Source organism: Gymnoscopelus braueri (assembly GCF_963280865.1).
Source record: "Gymnoscopelus braueri genome assembly, chromosome: 10".
Taxonomy (NCBI): domain Eukaryota; kingdom Metazoa; phylum Chordata; class Actinopteri; order Myctophiformes; family Myctophidae; genus Gymnoscopelus; species Gymnoscopelus braueri.
In genome coordinates, this window is record NC_137611.1 from 9,653,632 (window position 1) to 9,676,130 (window position 22,499).

The following is a 22,499-nucleotide window of genomic DNA, read 5'->3' on the forward strand; positions in this document are numbered from 1 at the left end:
ACAAGAGTTTTTGCATTGCATTTAAAGTTATGGGAATAAGGTTAAGAGTTTCAGGAAATGAATCCAAGCATGTTGAGAACAACTGTAATTAAACTCTAAGGAGCTGCATAAAAATTCTTGCCCCCCTCAATAAAGAAAAAAAAGGGAAAAAAAGAAAGAATAATGAGCATGAGGAAAAAAAGACTACATGAGGTGTTGCCACCAAGTCAACCAATACATTCACCCTGTCAAAACCAAGAATACGTATACTGTACCCTTTCACAACTCACCACCTAGCATGCGTATACTGTACTCTCTCACAACTCACCACCTAGCATGCGTATACTGTACCCTGTCACAACTCACAACTTCAACAGCAGCAACAACACAACAGACACACTGCAGATTCACATCAGCCTTCAATTCGACAGACACTGAACATGTTCCATTGCCACCCAGTCATTGGGTCCAAACATGCCATCAGTTTGAATCACAACAATAGAACACACTATGACAACAATACATCAGCAGCTTGAATCACATACACAACATACAGCACAATCAGCAGCAACAGAAGCAGCAGCAAAAAAAAAAAAAAGAACAGGTTCCTACCCTGAGATGTCTTCTTCTTGGCTTCATCAAGTGATGCCAGGGTCAAACTTTGGATCAAAGTCATTGTAGACCCCTCCTCTCTCTAGGTCATCCTCGGACGAGCCCTCCAGTAGCTTCCTCCAGTCATCTCCATCCTGCATGAGTAGGTTGGGAGGGACAACGTAGTTTTATTTATACGTTTATTTGGGAGGGACAGCACATATTAATGAACACCACACATACAGTGCAATGTAAATACGCCGGATTTAGCCGGAATGCTAATTTCCATCCGTAGAGCCTGAGTATCAGAAAGAAAGAAAGAAAGAAAGAAAGAAAGAAAGAAAGAAAGAAAGAAAGAAAGATTTTAAGACTTGCTCCAATATCAAGTTAGCATTGATGGTTTAATTTACTGTGAAATATTTGTATCTTATATTCAATCAATTTTCTTTGACCACATGAACCTTAGCGTCCCTATTCTACAGCAAACATTCAGCCAAAATAGCCGATCTTCAAGCTCACAACCTATTTTCGGCAAATAGATTTGGTGTATAAGGAAAAAAAGTTGAATAAACAGCATCAGCTCTCAACTAACAAAGTGATCAAGGAGCAGGGTTCTCAAACATTTTCATGTCAAGAACCCCCCAAACATAAGACTTTTTCCCCCTGTATATTACTTTTCTTTCTTTAAAAAAAATTGTTACTGTACAAGTTTTTGCCATTTCTGAAAATGCATTTCAAGATTTAAAAAAAATAGCCGATCTACAAGCTCACAACGTGTCGCGCTTTTTAGAATAGCTGAAGTATAAAATAGGGTTAAAGTGGTTCAATTGTTCCCCATTTTGTTGGGGAACCCTCTGGAACCCCGTCAAGGACCCCTGGGGGTCCCCTGACCCCACTTTGAGAAGTAGAGGACGTTATCAGCTGTTTCTACTGTATATACTACAACCTGATACAATGTGTCTCCTGTATATACTACAACCTGATACAATGTTTCTACTGTATATACTACAACGTGATACAATGTTTCTACTGTATATACTACAACCTGATACAATGTTTCTACTGTATATACTACAATCTGATACAAGATTTCTACTGTGTATACTGCTACAACCTGTCATAAAAGACACTCTGCTGCCATCTAGTGGACATTGACGTACAGTAGCTCAACAGACCAATCTCATATTAACCAACTGAGGTTTAATTCAAGAACACTGACAACCAAACAAAACATTGTTATACAAATAATATTTACAACAAGGATGCTGACAAAAACATAGTTCACGTGTCATGCTGACAAAACATAGTTCACGTGTCATATTTATGAAGTAGGCCTATAGGCAGTATACTATAGGTACTAGAGCACCTGTAAGCACCTTACTGACCTGTTCATTTATATATTTAAAACAAATACACACATCTGGAGTTTTGCATTTTTCATAGCCTACCAGTACACAAGACTTAACCACAACTGAACACACACACACACACACACACACACACACACACACACACACACACACACACTCTATATGTATATGTGCCTTGCATGTTGCATTACAACCAAACACAAACACAGCACATCGTTTTTTCTTTTATATTATTTCTCACTGTACAATCATAAAAGTGAAATGGCACAAATCAGTTTTATTCCATGGAAACATTCATGATAAACAGCAGCTAACTGTCTTTAGCTTAAATTAGCTACTCACCTGAATATCATTTGGAATGAAAACAACCACCAGTTCCTCATGAAGATAATTAACTTCTCTTCCAACAGGTGAACATGTACTTTTTAGAACCTTAAAGTCCCTGACAACACTGACAACTCTACTGTCCTTCCATGTTGTGTAACGTTACATAATAAGTTGTTAATTTCACCGGTTAAATGAACAAATATGAAGCTGTTTGTATCAAACACTGCAGGTGCGTGTGGGCCAATAGTGTTGCCAGATTCTGCGAGAGAAACAAGCAACCATGTCTATGAAAAGAAGCCCAACATAAGCGACTAGCCAAGTCAGTCAAACTTTATATCGTCTCATGTTGTTTAACTCCTTGCAACAAAACAGTTTAAAGGCCAGCCCAGTCCAGTCCACACCAATGCAACTCCTTGCAACTCGTTGCAAGGAGTTGCATTGAGTTGCATTGGTGTGGCCTGGCCTTTAGAGCTGTGGTTCTGAAACAACTTCATGTCAAGGGCCCCCAATATTTAAAAGTTACTTTACAGAAAAACAAGCCCAAAGTCGCTTATAATAAGCAGACTTGGCAACACTGGAAGCTGCTGCTAGTCTATTATTATGTCTGCTTCTTATTATTATTATTATTATTTTACGGCGGTTGGCATCCACGTCTACTTCTCTATGGACTATCTGACAATAGCACTGTCATATTTTCTGTCCTCATTCATTGTTTTCATATTTTAGTTTTAGTTTTGGAGACTTTAAGTTGCCCTTTAGGGTGTTAAGTAAAGTAGCCTAATACATAACATCAACGAGAAAGACATTGTCTTAATTGAGCAAAGTGTGTTCAATTCTAATCAATTCTAAAGATAATTCAGTAAGTAATATAAGACAATAAACCATAATAAACCTAAAAAGTCTGATTCTAATAATAATGATAATCATATATTGTGAATAAAGTGAGTGACACCCACAGCCACAACACCAGAGGGAGCGCCTCCGATCTGGTACCCCCAAATTTAGAACAAACATAGGAAAGTTCTCATTCTTCTGCTCTGCCACCAAAATGTGGAATGCCCTGACACCATTCTTTCAAGGATGTGTATCACTGGTTTCTTTGAAAACTGGACTGAAAAAACATCTATCAGGAGACCACAAAGGGAGGTAGGTTTTAATTCCCATCAAAATTCACTCACTGCCACCGTTGTTCCTTTTTCTCCTTTGTACATAATGTTATTTGTATTTGTTGATGTGTTAATAGTTGATGTGTTAATAGTATATGCTATGTTGATTAATTTAAATGAGTGGGGCAGTGTGAATTAACACAGGATTGACCCTGGCTGGCAGCATATCAATGGTGCACGTGGGTTACTAGTCAGAAATGTATATTTATATTTTTGTTCATGATTCACTTTGCAGTTCAGTCTTCCACACATTAATAAGACAGAGAACAGTGAACTAAAGTCAGCAGTGGTTAACATAATGCTGTACGTTGTGTGATGTGTGCAACACATTCTAACGGTTCTCACCTTGACTTCCCTTTTTAGTTGTGTGTTGTGCTTTTCAGCACAATTTTGAAAATAGGGCTGATTTTGTCAAAACACTACACACAATTCACACAACCACACACTCAAGTAGCAGATATCATGAATGCGGTAGGATTACGGATGGATAATGAACGTGTGCATGCAGATTAGGGTGACGAAAACGCCCATCCACGCATCTCTATAGTCCAAAATAATGGGGCGAGTGGAAGAGAGGTGAAGAGGAGAGTGCAGACAGGGTGGAACGGATGGAGGAAAGTGTCAGGAGTGATTTTTGACAGAAGGGCACCGGCAAGAGTGAGAGGGAAGATGTAGTAGTAGTAACAGTAGTAAGACGAGCCATGCTGTACGGCTTGAAACCGGTGGCACTGACGAAAAGACAGGAGGCGGAGCTGGAGGTGGCAGAATTGAGGATGCTATGATTCTCACTAGGAGTGACAAGGACATGATCAGAAATGACTACATACATTATAGGATCAGTCCATATTAGAAGGTCTAGGGTGTAAAACAAGAGAGGAAGAGAGGGGTGTGTAAACAATTACAACATACCCCATGAAGCCTTGAATTCAAGGAGATGTTTTAGTTTTTTTCACCTTCCTAAGCCAATAATTTGATGACCGGCTGAGTCTTCGGTAGGAGACTCAAATGCAGGTCAATTGAATGTCCTACCGGAGAGTCCACCGGTCATCAAATGATTGGCTTAGGAATACGACAAAAACTAAAATCTCCATGAAATCAAGGCTTCATGAGGTGTGTAATTGATAGAAAATAAGTACATTTTGAGGTGAACTACTCCTTTAAGGACCTGGGGGCCCGTTTCAAGGTAGGATTGTTTGGGAAACAAACCTACTATTTGTTTCCCAAACAGTGGGTCGGGACCCATGTTTGGGTCGCGGACTCATTTGTATGGGTCGCAAGTAAATATTCCCTTTTTTGTGTCTTCCATAAAATATTTTAAAATATGTTTAAATATTATATATTTTTAAATTAAAGCTAAAAGGTTTGGGAACCACTGCTCTACATAATCCCTGCACACCCATTACTGTGTGTCCAAAAACAGCTCAAACACCATCGTCCAGTTTGCTGATGACCCGGCAGTGGTGGTTCAAATTCTGTCGTCGCAGGTCAGAGCTTCCCGAACAGCGACAAGACCAAGGAACTGATCGTAATCTTAATTCTATAATGTGTGAAGAAGCAACACGTTCTGGTGGTTCACACCTAGACTTCCCTTTCTAGTTTCGTCATTTTCTGTTTTGTTGGTTGATGTCAATAACCTTGTACTGTACACCATGTTGTCTATAACACACTGTTAAGAGTGAACCAAAAATGATGTGCATGTGTGTGTGTGTGTGTGTGTGTGTGTGTGTGTGTGTGTGTGTGTGTGTGTGTGTGTGTGTGTGTGTGTGTGTGTGTGTGTGTGTGTGTGTGTGTGTGTGTGTGTGTGTGTGTGTGCGTGATGTCAGCTTACCGCTTCCAGTCCATCATTAACAAAATAAACCACTCCCTGATGAATACATAATGAGTAGAGCAGACATGTCAAAACTATATATATAAGACAGACAGTAAGTGTTGTTCAGTGAAGGAACAGTTCAGACTAAGTGGATCTGAGCATCATATCACTGTATCTGTATTGACAGCTACAGACAGATATGAATCAAGTGACCTTTGTGCTCCTTCTGCTCTGGACCTCAGGTAAAGTACGACTCTGTTTTAAGGATCCTTGTTGGACGATGTGAAAGATATTACAATTACAATTTAGGCATTCATGTGGTTACCTTGCTTATTGTAAGTTACTTACAATCAGCAAGGCAAAGAGAAGTGGTTGAAAGTAATTGAGAATTGAGAAAGTACTACTCTTAATACGCTCAATTTTGTTTTTGATAAGTACAGTTTGGAGGAACTTGTACTTCAGCATTTCCATTTTCCGTATATTGAGACTGTGTTGACTTTATACTATCAACTGCAACACATTTCAAAGGCAAATTTGATGACAAGGACGTACGTATGATAGCTTTTCATGAATCAAAGTAGTAAATTGTTAAGTAGTGAAACAGTTTTTTATTTTATTTTATTCAATATCCACCCCAGGGCTTTGTAGTTTTATAATTTTGTTTATAAGCATTGTGAGGTTGAGATAATTAGTAATAATTCAAATAATATATAATTAACATTAGTCTGTGTTTGAGGTTCATTCGTTGTAGTTCGGTTATCATCCTGGCTGCGATGAGCATCAATGTTACCATTAGACAATGGTGGAAAGTATTTTAGCTTTTAACGCATTAAACAATTCGTCAAATTTGATGTAAATGTTTTAGCCTCGGGAGTGACAGAGTGTAAGCTTCACAACATCAAATGACATCATTTGGTCCAGAATACGATGAAGTCATTTTTAGTTTTATCGCCCAGTTTTAACTGGAACTCTGCATCTTTTCAACAGGCACAACTCTGGCATCAGCAGTCTATGTGCATTCCCCTGAAGATGTGACTACTGACCACAATGATACCACAGGCAGATGTGAGTACATCAGCCAAAAACTGCACTCAAGCGTTTGATCATTTATATGCTTTTTATGTCATTTTCTTTTTATAATCTAAAATATAAATTTATAAATGCTTGTCCAATAGAAATTAGCAGATTATAAAATAGCCATGTATTCAAATATGGCTTAAACAATATCACCTTAAATAAAACAATACACAATACAATCTTAACAAAATAACACAAATAAAGGTACATGTAAAGCAGTAAAAGTACAGCATTTAGCTATTTTCACTAATTTTGTATGACTGAAAGAATAAAATAGGGCTTAAGTGGTGTTAATGCTCCGTAATATTGTAATTTGTTTACCAAATATGTGTTCAATCAGGCTGCAGCATACAGTATACATCACACACTATACATTAGGTTGAATCGATTTCAAACAGCAGTAATTTGAGTTTTTATTTTATTTTAATGCATGTACCTACAACATACATGTGTGGGTGTGTATGTGTGGGTGTGTATGTTCTTCAGACTGTGGTGTTCCTGCCATCAAACCAAAAGTCCCTAGATGTCCCCGTGATGGATTTGGTATCGTCAACGGCGAGGAGGCTGTACCTCACTCCTGGCCCTGGCAGGTGTCCTTTCAGGTACATATACAACACTTTGTTTATATTCATCATTTAATTCACTATTAACTCATTCAGCGAAAACAGCGATTTTACTGTACCTTTGAAAAATCATGGAATATTCTCTGTGAGAGAAAATTCATTCCAAAGCTACTGTATGGCCATTTGAATGTGGCTTGTTTTTTGAAAAACACTTCGAAAACAGAAATCAGAGAAAATGTTACTTTTGTAAATCCTACGTTTAATAATTTATTGAAACGCAATGAGATGAATGTGGAATGGGATGAGGAACCCAAGGTAGGGCGAGACTTGGTAGTAGTCTCAGGAGCTACGGCCATCATTGCACTCGTCACGGTTCCCCTGGATTCCTAGTAAAATAGAGACAGAAGGAAGAAGAGCGAGAATCGAGGTGGAAGGAGAAGGTTGGCGCGGAGGAGGATGTGAAGCAGATCTAAGAAGTTAATTGAGCCATCGCAGGTGTATTTATACTGTGGTGATTGCAACAAGGATTGGCTGTGGTGAGTGGAGACGCACTGTGATTGGCCAGTAGTCACTTTTGTGGCAGTTGGGGCAAACGCAGTCCCCACCAACATCATTTACGATTCTGTGCCTATCGGTACATAAGTCGGACGGCGCTTAGTCGACTAGCAGACCATCGGCCGGTCGTCGCGGGCACTCGCACCTGGAGGCGCTCGGGCGCGACTCCTCGGCGTCAAGGTCTGCTGAGTCGGCGCTTCTCCGCCATGGTCCAAAACTATACTTTATCGGCGAAAAAAAGTAGTCCGCGGATGTTTGAAAAAGTATTGTCCCAAGAGGGAGTCGAACTCAGCTTCCCATTAGCAGTGGCTTGGGAGTCTAATGATTGGTGAGGTGCACCACTATGGCCAATACTTGGATCAGGTATTTGGGCTGAATTAAAATGTGATGTCCTAACTTTTCTAATGTAGAAGACAGAAGTCCCCGCCCGCGCGCCCGCCCAATAGGGGAAGCCCGCCCCCTTGCTTCAACAGTATGGGAATAGGCAGTTTGCGTCATAGATATATATAAAGGCTAGATGACTCACCCGCGCTGCTGGCCAATGGAGTACGACTTAATGTTATTTTAAAAAAAAAAACATGATTATAATTATAAGTATGCAGTATCATAACTACATCTTTGGTGTTTACAACACACCAAACCGTTTGAAAATCGGATGAAAATTGAGCACGCTATGGTTATTTCAAAGTATATGTGTCACAGTACGTTTGGAGAACCAGTACGATTGAAGACAGAGCGCTCGTTTTTAGGCACGGGGCTTCGGGGCGATGCGGGGCTTTTCGAGACAGGGTTTATTAGCGAGGCTCGCGAGGAGGAGGAGCTGCTCCTCCTTCTCCTTCTCCTCCTCCGTGTGTGTGTGTGTGTGTGTGTGTGTGTGTGTGTGTGTGTGTGTGTGTGTGTGTGTGTGTGTGTGTGTGTGTGTGTGTGTGTGTGTGTCAGGGAGAAACTAAAACAAAAGCCAGCAGAACACAATAAAAGTATCTTAACAGTCCACCTGATTCGAATGCTATCTGCATTGAATGGGGAAATAGGCGAGTTTATTAGACCTTTGAATGGGCGAAATAGGCGACCTACTTACCTACCCACGATTTATCAGACCATTCATTGGGTGTTATCAAGACATACTAACCTACCAACTGACATGACTTAATAGTTCAGTTTAGGTTTCGCTTTTGGTTTTGGACCCTGACGGAGGCGCGCAGTCACAGGCGAACTGTCACCCCGTGAAGGACCACAGAGGGAGCTAAGGCGACCGAGTTGCCGTCCTGAACGGTGTGACGTTCGCCTGTGCCTACTCAGCGCCGTTTGAGTTATGTACCGATAGGCACAGAATCGTAAATATTGTTGTGCGGACTGCTCCGCCTCCAAGTAGGTCAGTAGCTCCTGAATGAATGGTCTGATAAATCGCGGGTAGGTAGTAGCCTATTTCGCCCATTGAAAGGTCTAATAAACTCGCCTATTTCCCCATTCAATGCATTGATAGCACTCGAAGCCGGTCACACACGCGCGCACGTGTGTGTGTGGTCGCGGCAATATATGCTTGTGCACAAGCCTGGCTTGTGGCTCCCTCTAGTGTTGCTTCTACAGAATTGCTGGGTGGGTGGTAAAAACGAGCGAGCCTTCTTCAATCGTACTGGTTCTCCAATCATACTGTAACATATGCACCAATGACATAATGTTATGAATGACCGTCGCAAGATGGCCGCGGTTGAGCTACGCTTGCGACGCCCCCCTTGAGCCATCTAGCCTTTATATATATCTATGGTTTGCGTGGTAGATAGGGAAGTGATTGAGAACAGGAAGTGGCCGTTATAAGCAGTGGGTTAACTGAACTTGCGTTGAACAAAACTTTATTTATCCACACATGTCACTGACAGACTGGACAGTGCATTCATTCCATGTATGTTTTCTTTACTATGACATAATTGAAAAAAAACTGGACCTGGACGTGCGTGCGTGCGTGCGTGCGTGCGTGCGTGCGTGCGTGCGTGCGTGCGTGCGTGCGTGCGTGCGTGCGTGCGTGCGTGCGTGCGTGCGTGCGTGCGTGCGTGCGTGCGTACATGGGGGTGGGTGGGAGTCGGTGGAGAGAAGGTGAGAGGGAAGGTGTTTCCCATTTCATAATAGCTGCATTACTGAGGAACAGAAAGTTAAATAAATCCTACAATTTCTAATGAAACCAATGTGAATTCAGGAAAACAGCGGCTGGCATTTCTGTGGTGGATCACTGATCAACAAGAACTGGGTTGTGACTGCTGCCCACTGCAAGGTCGACAGGTACAGACAATGTCTCCTTCTGAATATTTATATATATATAAACCCACTTTGAATTCAGCAACTCACTTTTATTTCTAACAATTTTCAGTAACTCTCACCGTCTGATCCTGGGCCTGCACCACCGCAAAAACACAAACAATGTCCAGAACATGAGGATTGGAAAGGTAGGTGCTCTGTGTTATAAGATCTGATAGGGACACGTGATTATTTGATTTTTTTATAAGATCTGATAGGGACATTTGATTGTTTTATAATATCTGATAGGGACACAACATTATTTAATGCAAGGGATAATCAATGGGGACCGGGTCATTATTGAGAAATAAATTATTGAGACAGTGTGATAAGACCCTGACTAATCATAGTCAGATAGTGGAGCTGTCTAATAACCCTGAAGGGGTTTATTTCTAAATAATGACCTGCTCCCCATTGATTATCCCACTTATTACATGGCTACTTAATCAAGAAATTAATAAATGGACCCAAAAGTATTTCATACATTTTTGCCAGGTACGTCCAGTGCAACGCGTCGCCTCGGAAAACAACGGAAAGTGTTGATAAAATAGAATCTGTGTAACAATCTGAGTTAAGAGGTGTAGGACCCAAGCGCAGGACAAAGGCAGAGGAAAAGGCAACAAGGACCTCAATGGAAATAAGCCATTTGGGCTTTTTGCAGCTTTTAGCAGCTTTTGTATAAATCTGTAGTTTTTTGCAAACTGTTAATTAAGTATTCAATCAATCAATCAATCAATATTCGGTTACTATTTCTCGCTTCAAATGTTTTCAAAAACATTCTTGAGAGCAATGATTAGCTGCGTTGTGTGTTTGTTTACATGGCTGCCATGTTGGATACGGCAAAAATCAAGCAACTCAGATTGATATGAGCCAGGTGCTCTGAGTCTGTGATTAGACAGCGGTCTGTTATTGAGTTCACCGGTCATTATTCAGAAACAACACACCATTGAATTCAGATTGACCAATCAGAATCAAGCATTCAACCGAGCCGTGTAAAGTTTTATAAGATTTGATAGGGACACAACATTATGTTGTTACATTTTATTAGGGTCCTCTCCATTAACCTGCTCATCATTTTGGCATTCTCTGTTTAATTCTTGGGCATTCTTTATGTTCCTGGCTCCAGATTGTAAAACATGGTTGAAGCCAGACATTCAATCAACAAGCAGCAGCAACAACTAGTTGTTTTGCACATCTTCCCTAACAGCTAAGACATGTGTAATTTCCCTGATAGGTCTTCAATCACCCTGACTACAACACTGAAACTCTTGACTATGACATCGCACTGATCAAGCTGCAAAGCCCTGCCCAGATGAACAAGCATGTGTCCCCCGTGTGTGTGGCTGAGTCTTGTGACATCTTCTATGCTGGCATGAAGTGTGTGGCCACTGGGTGGGGCCGGACCCGCTACGAACGTAAGTGAATGACAGGAAACACACTTTCCTTCCATCAACCACAGTGACTGGACTGCTTTACCAGTTAGTTTAATGATTTAGCATAGAGTAGCATGTAACCTACAAGTGGCAAGTACTGTAGGTTACAGTAGAGTAAACTAATAGAGCATATTCACTTTCAAATGTTAGAGTCGGTTTGAAACTTCTTGTCCAGAATACAGCTGTAAAAACGGCAAAGCTTCAAGATGATTTAAACCATTTTGACCATTTATAAAAACTTCTAAATCCTAACCTAAGTTGTACAAAATAAATAATAATCAATAATATAGCTTATTATATCTATACTGTAGCAAAAACTAGAATGACACAGATGCTTTGCCAGATTGAAAGTATAACAACATATAGGCTTTCCAGGTCTAAATTAGTTAACAAATGTCTTTTCTTCTCAAAAAGGATAACATTAAGGTTATTACTCTACTACTATACTACTATTTAACAACAAAATGTGTCTTTCAGCTCCTGAGAGACCTCTCAAGCTCCAGCAAGGTTGTCTGCCCCTCATCGGCTACGATCAGTGCAAGAGCTACTGGGGTTTCCTCACCAGTCGGATGATCTGTGCTGGAGCTACTCGATCTGGAACCTGCCAAGTGAGTGACATAACCCTAACCCTAACACAGACGTCAATGAAAAAAAAAAAAACAAGAGGAAAACATCAAGATGCTATAGAGCTCAACATCAAGATGCGGGAAGTAAAAACTCCCATTCATTTTCTGCAGATGATTTTATTACTGGCTATCATGTCGTAACAATCCAAGGCAGACTTCCAAAGACGAGCGACTATTAATATTTATAATAATAATACTACAACAACAACAACAACAACAATTATTTAGACATGAAACACATTAAAAACACAAGTGCCTGTTGTTTCAGGGTGACTCTGGTGGTCCCCTGGTGTGTGAGAAGGAGCCTGGAGTCTGGACCCTGGTTGGTGTGACCTCCTGGGTCAAGCCAGGCTGCATCACCACTGCACCTACTGGGTTCGCCCGCATCACTGCGCTGCGTCCCTGGATGGACCAGACCATGGCTGACAACTAAACTGGAAACTGCTGTTACTCTAGCTGTCATCTACATCAGTGATTCTGTACCTTTTATGAGCTTTGGACCACTAGCATAATTCAAACAAGTGTGCGACAATGGCATCAAGCCAACAATTTCATTTCTTCTTTTTTTACCCACAAATTATGCCTATTCCCTCAAAATGTACTTAATATGCTAACGTAATATTATTTTAACTAATTTTTGAAACATTTAACAAAAGGTACAAAACATTTTTAAAACATTTGAAACAAATGATGCCATTGACCACTAGTGGTCCGTGGACAACTGATTGAGAAACAGTGATCTACATAATCAATAATACAATCATTGCAAATGCTTGTATGTGTCCTTGAGGTGCACATTGTTTGCAGTGATAAATGCTTATTGCTTAACTATTTTTTTCTTTTTTGTAACCCTTTTTTCACCCGGTGCCAATTTTCTAAGTGATCCTGGTCGCTACACTCCCCCCACCAGCCTAGGGAGCCCAGGGCCGAGCTCATGCCTCCTTCAATGCATGAGAGCCAACTGACCTTCTTGTCACCTGACAGGGGGGAGTTCCCCTGGTAGGACGTAGCGCGTGGAAGGAACACGTTATTCCAACCAGTTCCTTTCCCCTCCATCAGGCGCCCCGGCTGTCATGGGGGAGGCGGTATAGCGACCAGGATTACTACATGTTTTTGTGAGGGTATTAACTACCCTAGGAGACACGGGGAGAACATGCAAACTCCACACAGAGTTTGCATGTTTGCATTGCTTAACTCTTTAACTGCCAGAGTATACACATTAATAAACTCACCCACTGCCAGCGTTTTTGTGTTATTTAACCTTTTTAACTGGTCACAGAAAATGTAGATCCATAATAATCTATCGTCGGACTGTGTGTACACACAAACAGGATCTGTGGTAGACCCCCAGAGGAAAAAAAATCACCCGCGAGGTAACTTTCCATGTCGCAGGCACACTGAAAACAGCATATACCGTCAAAAATGCACATCTTCTTTCCCACCTCTCCAACTGGCCACAGAACATTTATATACATTATGATCGCTTGTCAGACCGTTGGTAAACACAAAGGGGATCACTGTTCGTTGTCTAGAGAATTAATTACTTAACCGGAGCTGTCCATTCATTTGTTTTATACCATGTTGAAAATAGGATGTCTCGCGTATACAGTGGAAAAAAAGTCAACCCAATATATAAGCATTTCCAAGAAACCATTAATACAGGGAGTGGACGGAGACGGAAATCTTCGGATGATGTTATTTCCGGATCTGGTGGAGTGAAAAGTTAACCTGATCACTCGGGTGATACAGAACAATCAATCTATCGTAACTTTGATTTCAGCGTACGGTCCGCTCAAATCTCACGTTTGGTTTCAGGTTGTGTAGACTTAGGCTACACCTGTTTGTTCCATCGTAGATGGAGAGAAAGAAACGTGCTGCATTGTGTGGCAATCTGACAGGCATTCAAACATTATGCAGCAGACAATATTATATAGGAGATTTGTCGCTCCGAAGGTACTGTAGGTCAAAGCCAAATAAGATCATTGTACATTCATGCTTCCCAATACTACTTTATAGGATAAGAACTGCAATTTCAGTTACAGCCGTTTCAAAGTCATGAACAGTGCCCTGTTTTTCAGATATTTAGGTTTACAATAATATGAATTAATCATCAAGGGAGGAGAAAATAAATGTCAGCAGTTGTTGTGGACGTGTTTTTGCTCAGCTTTTATAAATAAAGCGAGAAGCTTCTGGAACATAAGCTGACCACAATGTCAGCATACAAATAGAGTCACTTTGGTCCCTTCTATGTACACAGAAGTGTTAAAACCACACTGCTCAAGTAAAGCGCCCGCCTTTGACACATACATCATGTCAACATGTTTACAGCAAACAGCTAACTTTCCAACCACAAATGCAATTTACAATTTATCTCTTAATCCAGAGTGATTTACAGTAAGCAAGGTAAACACGAGGTAATACATCAAATACATAGAAATAGTAATCTGGGAACCAATAACCTATCATCAAACATTATAATATCCAAAAATAAATAATATGTACATTGAAACTGAATGCATGTGTTGATGTTACTGATATCTAGCCTACTTAATAGAGAAATTTGAGTCACAATGATATGAGGACTGCAAATGTTTCAGAAAACTCACATGAGCTGAGAAGAGACAAAAAAAGTAGTTCATTTTGATTAGTTCACAGTTTTACTGTAATATTATATCAAATAGATGTTTTTTCAATTCAATTCTGTATTTCAATTGAGTACTAATTTGCCACACTTTTTAGACACCAGCGTCTTGTCACAGTCTTATAATTATATATAGTTTGCAGGTGTTAACTTGCTAAAGATGAGAAGCGCACAGCCTCTTTGTGACAAATACATGGCCCTCTGGACAAAAATAAAATGATTGTGCTTCCTCTTTCCAACGCACTGCATTTGAGGGAAATTAACAAGTTCAGACAAAGATATCAGCAAGCCCTACAGAACAAACTGAAAGTTGCTGGCCAAAATCAAACAACACAATATTAAATGCTTTCAATAATGATTAACTTGCTATGTGCCTGTGCTATTGATATGTTATAAACCGTTGCTGTCAGGCAGAAACTCTCATGTACAGCACGCTTGCACCTTAATGTTTATATCATGAGCAGTATATGCCAGCTGCTATGCACCTTGAGTCTAAACCTCATGTACAAACTGTAGGATGGATATGCTATGAGTAAATATGTAGATGTTTTTTTTTTTCATTCTTTCTTTTTCCCCTGCCCCCCTCTGTTCTTTCTCTTTCTGAAAACAAACAGTGATTATCAAGTAATACAGTACTTGACCTTATAAGTCAAGTTTGTGTGTTTGTGAGTGTGTGCGTGCGTGTGCGTGTGCGCGTGTGTGTGCGTGTGTGTGTGTGTGTGTGTGTGTGTGTGTAAATTATTATTTTAGGTCAAATAATCGTCCACTTTCTTGAGAGAGAGCACATGTGTTGGTTTGTGTGTTCTCATCCCTTATGTTGTTTTTGATGTGCGCACATCCTGTCCTGATGATGAGCATGTATGGGACTGTTGTTTTGCCACTGTGACTTGCGTGCACACTTTTATTGACAGTAGGCATCATTTCCAACCGGGCTTCACTGCATTCTGCAGACTGTGACCTCCACCATGGCATCAACCCAACCAAACCCTAACACCAGCGCTGTAATGAGAGAGAGAGAGAAATAAAACTCACTCTGTCCAAAGTCCTGAATCCCATGAGCCCCGCAGGTTAATCATTAATCATTGTGAAATAGTGTCGTGCTGCTGGGTGTAGAGGAGTGGGTAAGGAGGTGCACGACAATGTTTATCCAGGTTAGTAGACTTTACTGGGAATACACAGTTCTTTACAATTATGCTGGTCAGGTCAGGATGGTGATAAACGTGTCCCAAACTTAACTAACACTGCTCGCTGTTTACAGGTGAGTATTTGATCACTTGGGTCCTCTAGTTCTGGCACAGAACGGGAGACGCTCCATCCGTGCTGTTGAACCTTGAGAAACCCTATTAACACTGAACAAGGAAACGCTGACGTCTCTTATCAAACTAGCACAGCACACAGGTACAGCCAATGACAGCGTGACAATAAAATGCACATCCAATCACTATCAGTATCCCAAATCTATAGGTAACTGTTTCCCATGTTACACACCTTCACAGATACTGGTGCCACAGGGCTGTACTGCTCATGTGCCCATCACAACAATAGGTACAGGTAAAAGGTACAGGTACATGACTCATACGTCATGTCCTAGTATGAGCAAATAAAACTCGGATGTGCCTCAAACAATATGATTAAAGGTAGAATTGTGGAAAGTTTTGAATATTTGGCGGTCCTGTTTTCATTCTCCACGAGATCGGTGGTCCAATGACCTGCACTACAATACTTCACCATATGTTGCGCTATGACCAAATAAACCCATAAAATGTAACAATGTGTGCGTTCCGTAATGCAATTCCAAATGGTGAAAGCTGTGTTGTTTCACCAGGTAAAGGAATGGCGGACTGGAATACCCGTATGTGTCTCAAAGATGTGTTGACTTTGGTGGGAGGCATGTGATGCTTTTTGCCTCACAGAGAGAGAGAGAGACGCACAGAGAGAGAGACGCATAGAGAGAGAGACACACAGAGAGAGAGACTCACAGAGAGAGAGAGACTCACAGAGAGAGAGAGAGAGAGAGAGAGAGAGAGAGAGAGAGAGAGAGAGAGACGTTAAGAGAGAGAGACGCACAGAGAGAGAGACAGAGACAGAGAGAGACGCACAGAGAGAGAGAGAGAGAGAGAGAGAGAGACGCTAAGAGAGAGAGACGCACAGAGAGAGAGACGCACAGAGAGAGAGACAGAGACAGAGAGAGACGCACAGAGAGAGAGAGAGAGAGAGAGAGAGAGACGCTAAGAGAGAGAGACGCACAGAGAGAGAGACGCACAGAGAGAGAGACGCACAGAGAGAGAGAGAGAGAGACAGAGAGAGAGACGCACAGAGAGAGAGAGAGAGAGAGAGAGATTACACTGTATAAACAGTATTATCAGGAACAAAGTTCGCACAGAAGTGGGAATGACATTGGACAGTCAGGAGTGGAAGGTTTTATCGCGCTCCATTTTGACACAACGGTGGAAAACAGAGGGACCAGCTTAATGTACAGTAAGTGTTTTTATCAATAATAATATCCCACATCCTGCTAGTCTGGTGTTCTAAAATGAATGTTGGTGGTGATATGTGTCTTTGTGTATCACTTCAGGTCAACCCTCTCCTCGGGGACTTCCCAGTTTTAGTGGAGCATAACGTCCAGTTCAGATAAAGGCTGTGTGTGGTTCACCAGGTACGGCACCTACACACACATACACGCGCACTCATGCGCGCACACACACACACACACACACACACACACACACACACACACACACACACACACACACACACACACACACACACACGCATGCACGCGCAAACACACACGCGTGCACACACACACACACACACACACACACACACACACACACACACACACACACACACTCTCTTACATAATCCTCCATAAATAATATGCATATAGATAATAAAAAAAACTGCCTTGTTGACTTAGTTTTTGTAAGATTTTTACTTGAAAAAATACCTTTACAAATACCGTAACAAATTAACAGAACAGTAGTGGCAGACGTTCTGAGCTTCGGACAGGAGACATTTTCCATGAACAGAAAAAGAACAATAACTAGAATCTGTACGAGGTTTACAATAACGGTCAGGTACAACGTTGTTCAGACTCCATTGTTGACATGGAGAAGGACCAAGCATAAAGGTTAATGATTGACTGACTGTTCAAAATGGCAACATCTTTATAGCCCAGCTAGTTGTATGTATCGCTGTGTCAGCGTATATATAATATAGATATAGATAGATGTATTCATTTTAATTGTAAAAGTGTTGGATTGTGTTGTTAAATGGTGCATTTATATAGCGCCTTTAATCAAGGTGCTTTACAATGTGCATTACATTCACCCATTCACACAAATGCATCCCCCGACGGCGGAGGACACCATGCAAGGCACCAACCTGCTCATCAGGAGCAGATAGGGGTAACTTGAACTTAACCTGTATCATGTATCTTAACCTTCTAAAGATGCATTATCTTGCATTATGCATATACTTCAATTTAGCTGATAGTGATTTTGTCCTCACCTCAATACAAACACTGCATCTAAAAACCCTTATCTACAAAATCTATAAATAATTATTAGAACTTTTAGAACATTATCATCATCATCATCATTATTATTATTGTTATTGTTATCCTGCACACTGCTCTTGCAGTCAAGCTAATAATTTCATTGGGTCAATAAGAAATACATCGCACACCAATTTGTTTTTATTTTAAAATGTTGTATTGGAAGTCATTTGAACTTTTGCATAAACAACTATCCTGGTTTAAGCCATGACATTGTCACATTCGGTGCCTATGATGATTTTACCATTTCACATGAGGTCTTACAGTATCTAACACTATGGGGAGTGACCGGTCTATGGATGAACCTCCTTACTTCTGTGATGAACCCTTATCTACAGAATGTATAAATGATTATGAGAACTTGCACATCCAATACCTCTTTTATTATTATTATTATTATTATTATTATTACCCTTATTATTATTATTATTATTATCCTGCACACTGCTCTTGCAGTCCAGCTAATAATGTCATTGGGTCATTTAGAAAAAAAGGAAAGAAGGAAGAAAGAAAAGTTGTATGGCAGCAGATATGGTAACAGATGAATACACAAGCTGCAGTAATAGAATAAAATACCAGAACTATTAAAAATGCTTCCTTCCCCCATACGTCACAAATTACTACAAATACCTATTTTGTAGGTGTGTTTGTTCTGTCCCATATGCATTCATTCATGTTATTACATGGCTTGGTTGAATGGTACAATGTCCAGCTATTCACCCTCCGTCTCATTGGTGTGCTGTGGAGAGTTCATAAACCTGCCTACCAATAGATGGGGATTCCAAGCTAATATAAACTACAACATTCCTTAGTTCATCTTCAACTTTATCTTCATAGTTTGTTTTTGATTTCTTAATCATGCACTTTATTTCCTTCTCTAGATCACTCACTTTTTGCAAAGATGAGTCTGTCTGGGGGGAGTGAGGAGGAGGGACCTGGTAAACACGACATCTGGAGAGGAGTGTCTTCAACATCCAGCTGTGGGTCTATGGGGAGTGACCGGTCTATGGATGAACCTCCTTACTTCTGTATGGAACCTGGACCTTCACACACAAAGTATGTGAATCCTCCTATACAATAGGCCTACACATACAATACGTACAATATACAATAGGAATATTTTTTACATTACAGACATCTCTATGTTGTATAGATGAAGTACAGTAATTGCAAAGTTTTGTCTTGATGACTGCATTTTTTAATACTAGTTTGAAATCTGACATTTTCTGCAAAATAATGAAGAGATGGACTACAATACCCACAATTCCTCAACACTCTGTTTAGCTGTTTCCTGTTTTGTTATTTGCATGGGCTTCTTTCACAAATTCAATTTGGGGGTGAAGTAGCACAGGAGTTACTCCAGTGTGTATCTGAATCAGAAGGTCCCCTGTTTGAACCTTGGCTTGGATCCAGGCATGATTTAAATTGCCACACACAAATCATTACTTTACATCAATGCATGTGAACTTTTTTAAAGACAACATGAAATAGCATTTTGAGACGGGGGATATGAGCACCCAAAGTATGGGCAGTTTGGGACAGTATATGAGGGACTGGAGAGTGACTTTGTACTTGGTACCTGCAACACTTCCAACACACACGCACACGTGCGTCCCGTTGCCGCGTCGTGGAGCCACAGCTAGAGAACACACACACCCGCTCATAAACAGTTCCAACACACACACGCGTGTGCGTCGCGAACACACACACGTGCGCGTGCGTGCCCGAAGCTGTCCCCCGTCACGAACACACACACACATACACACACAAGCGCGCGCGCCCCGTCGCAAACACACACACGCGAGGCCAGAGCCGTCCCCCGTCGCGAACACACACACACGGCACCCAGCTGTGGGTCTATGGGGAGTGACCGGTCTAAAGATTAACCTCCTGACTTCTGTAATGAACCTGGACCTTCACACACAAAGTATGTGAATCCTCCTATACAATACACATAATGTATACAATATACATACGTGAATAAGCATGCCAGTGCCAACTCAGTTATTGTATTGTGTGGATTGGAGACATACTGTATGATTTCAAATGCGATTTCATTTTAAGACATTTTCTTGCCTTCTTTTTTTATGGTGTACCTTGATCTTTTTATGGTATGCCCTTGGTGTGTTTTGTGGTGTTGTTTTGTGGCATGTGAATGCTTTCAGATAACACCACAAAACATTGTATGCTTATCAGCATAAATAAACAGAGGCTTGACCTCCATTATTGACCTGTGACAAACACATGGCATTGCTAATTTGATATTTAGGCAATACCTATTTTTTTTCCTCAAACTTCTTACAGTGGTAGAATACTATGATACCCTGGACACATTGTAGAAGTAAAGTTATGATACTTAGCAACACTGCTGCTAAGTATCATGGAGGAACAACTGTCAAGCACGACCCATACTGTATCAGTTAGTACACATTAGCATCTCTAGCAAAATTGTCATCTTGCTCGCTAGCACCTCCCGTATAGAGCCTGGCAGTCTGTTTTCCTTGGTTATAAATGAAAAGCTAATTCAATAGAATGTCACAGGGCAGTTACTGCTTTTGTGGTGAACAAATATAGTGTTACGTTATACATGTATAACGTAACACTCCCACCGGTATAAGAAAAACACACACACACACACACACACACACACACACACACACACACACACACACACACACACACACACACACACACAGACAGACAGACAGACAGACAGACAGACAGACAGACAGACAGACAGACAGACAGACAGACAGACAGACAGACACACACACACACACAAATCTGAAACAGATTAATTCAACAAAGGTTCAACATGACTTTGACGTAGCGGCGTAATTTGGTGACGCATCCAATCGCCATGGGCGGAGCGGAAGACAGCACAGTTTGAATTTGATGAAAAACACTTAATTCCCTACTTTCAACACACGAATGATGGACCAATATCTAAAATCCCAGTGGAAGAAATGTTTGCATGTGAAAACTGTCACAGCCTTTGCCTCTGCCATAGTCTGTGCCACACCCATTCCCCCTGTGCCCTGATGACTACTTGTTTTCACCTGTGTTGCTCACCTCACCTGTTCCCCTTTCCCATTCAGTGTTTAGTCTAGCTCTGGTCCATTAGCCTGTAATGGACCAGAGCTATGTTTAGTCTATATACAGACAGAAAACATTAAGCCTCCATGAGCAAAACAATATTGTAGTTTTATTCAGATTATTATTGTGCCTCTAACTGCATAAATACACTTTCTTTTTTTAATGAAGGCAGGAGAATCAGGACTTGACCTCAGCAGTGGGCAAGATTCTGGATCACTTAACACGGCTAGACAATGTGCAGCTGAACATCGCTGTCACAGGGGAGTCAGGCTCTGGAAAGTCAACATTCATCAATGCCTTCCGAGGTTTGGGGCATGAAGAGTATGACTCTGCCCCAACTGGCGTTGTGGAGACCACCTTAGAGCCGGAAGCATATCCCCACCCTAAATACCCAAATGTCACATTGTGGGATCTCCCTAGTATTGGTACACCTACATTCAAAGCAGACCAATACCTTAAGGATGTTCAATTTAAACGCTATGACTTTTTCATCATTGTCGCATCAGATCGCTTCAAGGAATGTCATGTTCAGCTGGCCAGAGAGATTCAGAAAATGAAAAAGAACTTCTACTTTTTACGCAATAAGATTGATGCCAACATTGAGGCTGAGTGGAGAAGCAAGCCAAGAACGTTCAACAAAGAAAAGACACTTGAAGACATCCGACAAAACTGCATCAAAGGTTTGACTGTTTTACTCTAGTCAATTTCCCTTAAATTACACTAGCACAAGTTAGCTTATCATTTCAAATGCTCTTCACATTTCAAATATCAATTCAAAATATAGTGCTCTTACACTAGGTGTGGAGGAACACTATTTATGCGAGAATGATTACAAGAGCATACTGTGATCAAATAATTATAAGATCACAACTTGTTGGGCATTATGTATATTTACCAAAATAAAAACTTTTAGAAGTATATAAAATGTAGTTATTAATCTATTTTTAAGGTGCCATTTAGCCCTAATTTATACTTTGGCTATTTTAAAATAGCTGGTGTAAAAGCTCACAATGGAAAGTAATTCAACTTGTGAGCCGAAAAAAGATAATATGCCAGGGTTAACATATTCAGAATAGTTTTCTTTGTTCCATTTCTAAAGAAATATAATCTCCACAGATTACAACTAAACTGACAGGAGTAAAATTAAAGGTACACTTCACCCAAAAAAAACTTTGTTTCAATGGATTAGTCCCCCATGGAGACTTGAATTCATGGATATTTTTTTAGTTTTTTGTCTCATTCCTAAAACAATAATTTGATGAACGGCAGCGGTTCCGGTAGGAGACACAACGACTCGTTGTGTCTCCTACCGGAACCGCTGCCTACCGGTCCGCTGGTCATCAAATTATTGTCTTAGAAATGAGACAAAAACAAAGAAATATCCATGAATTCAAGTCTCCATGAGGTGACTAATCCA

The 22,499-nt window shown here is 40.7% G+C and overlaps 1 protein-coding gene across 3 annotated transcripts in view; it reads left to right on the forward strand.

Moving 5' to 3' along the window:
• Positions 1-12,997, forward strand: part of LOC308093304 (chymotrypsin B-like) — a 32,812-nt gene extending 19,815 nt beyond the window's left edge. The window contains exons 1-8 of one of the 3 annotated variants that reach the window (XM_080439632.1): positions 5,348-5,485; positions 6,231-6,308; positions 6,807-6,922; positions 9,630-9,712; positions 9,801-9,876; positions 10,962-11,142; positions 11,638-11,768; positions 12,055-12,997. In XM_080439632.1, the coding sequence (XP_080295758.1) occupies positions 5,443-5,485; positions 6,231-6,308; positions 6,807-6,922; positions 9,630-9,712; positions 9,801-9,876; positions 10,962-11,142; positions 11,638-11,768; positions 12,055-12,219 (873 nt within the window). In that variant the 5' untranslated portion in view covers positions 5,348-5,442 and the 3' untranslated portion in view covers positions 12,220-12,997. Of the gene's footprint in view, positions 1-5,347; positions 5,486-6,230; positions 6,309-6,806; positions 6,923-9,629; positions 9,713-9,800; positions 9,877-10,961; positions 11,143-11,637; positions 11,769-12,054 lie in introns of those variants that run through there. The other 2 variants (XM_080439634.1, XM_080439633.1) reach the window with 2 other exon arrangements.
• The last annotated feature ends 9,502 nt before the right edge of the window (positions 12,998-22,499 follow it).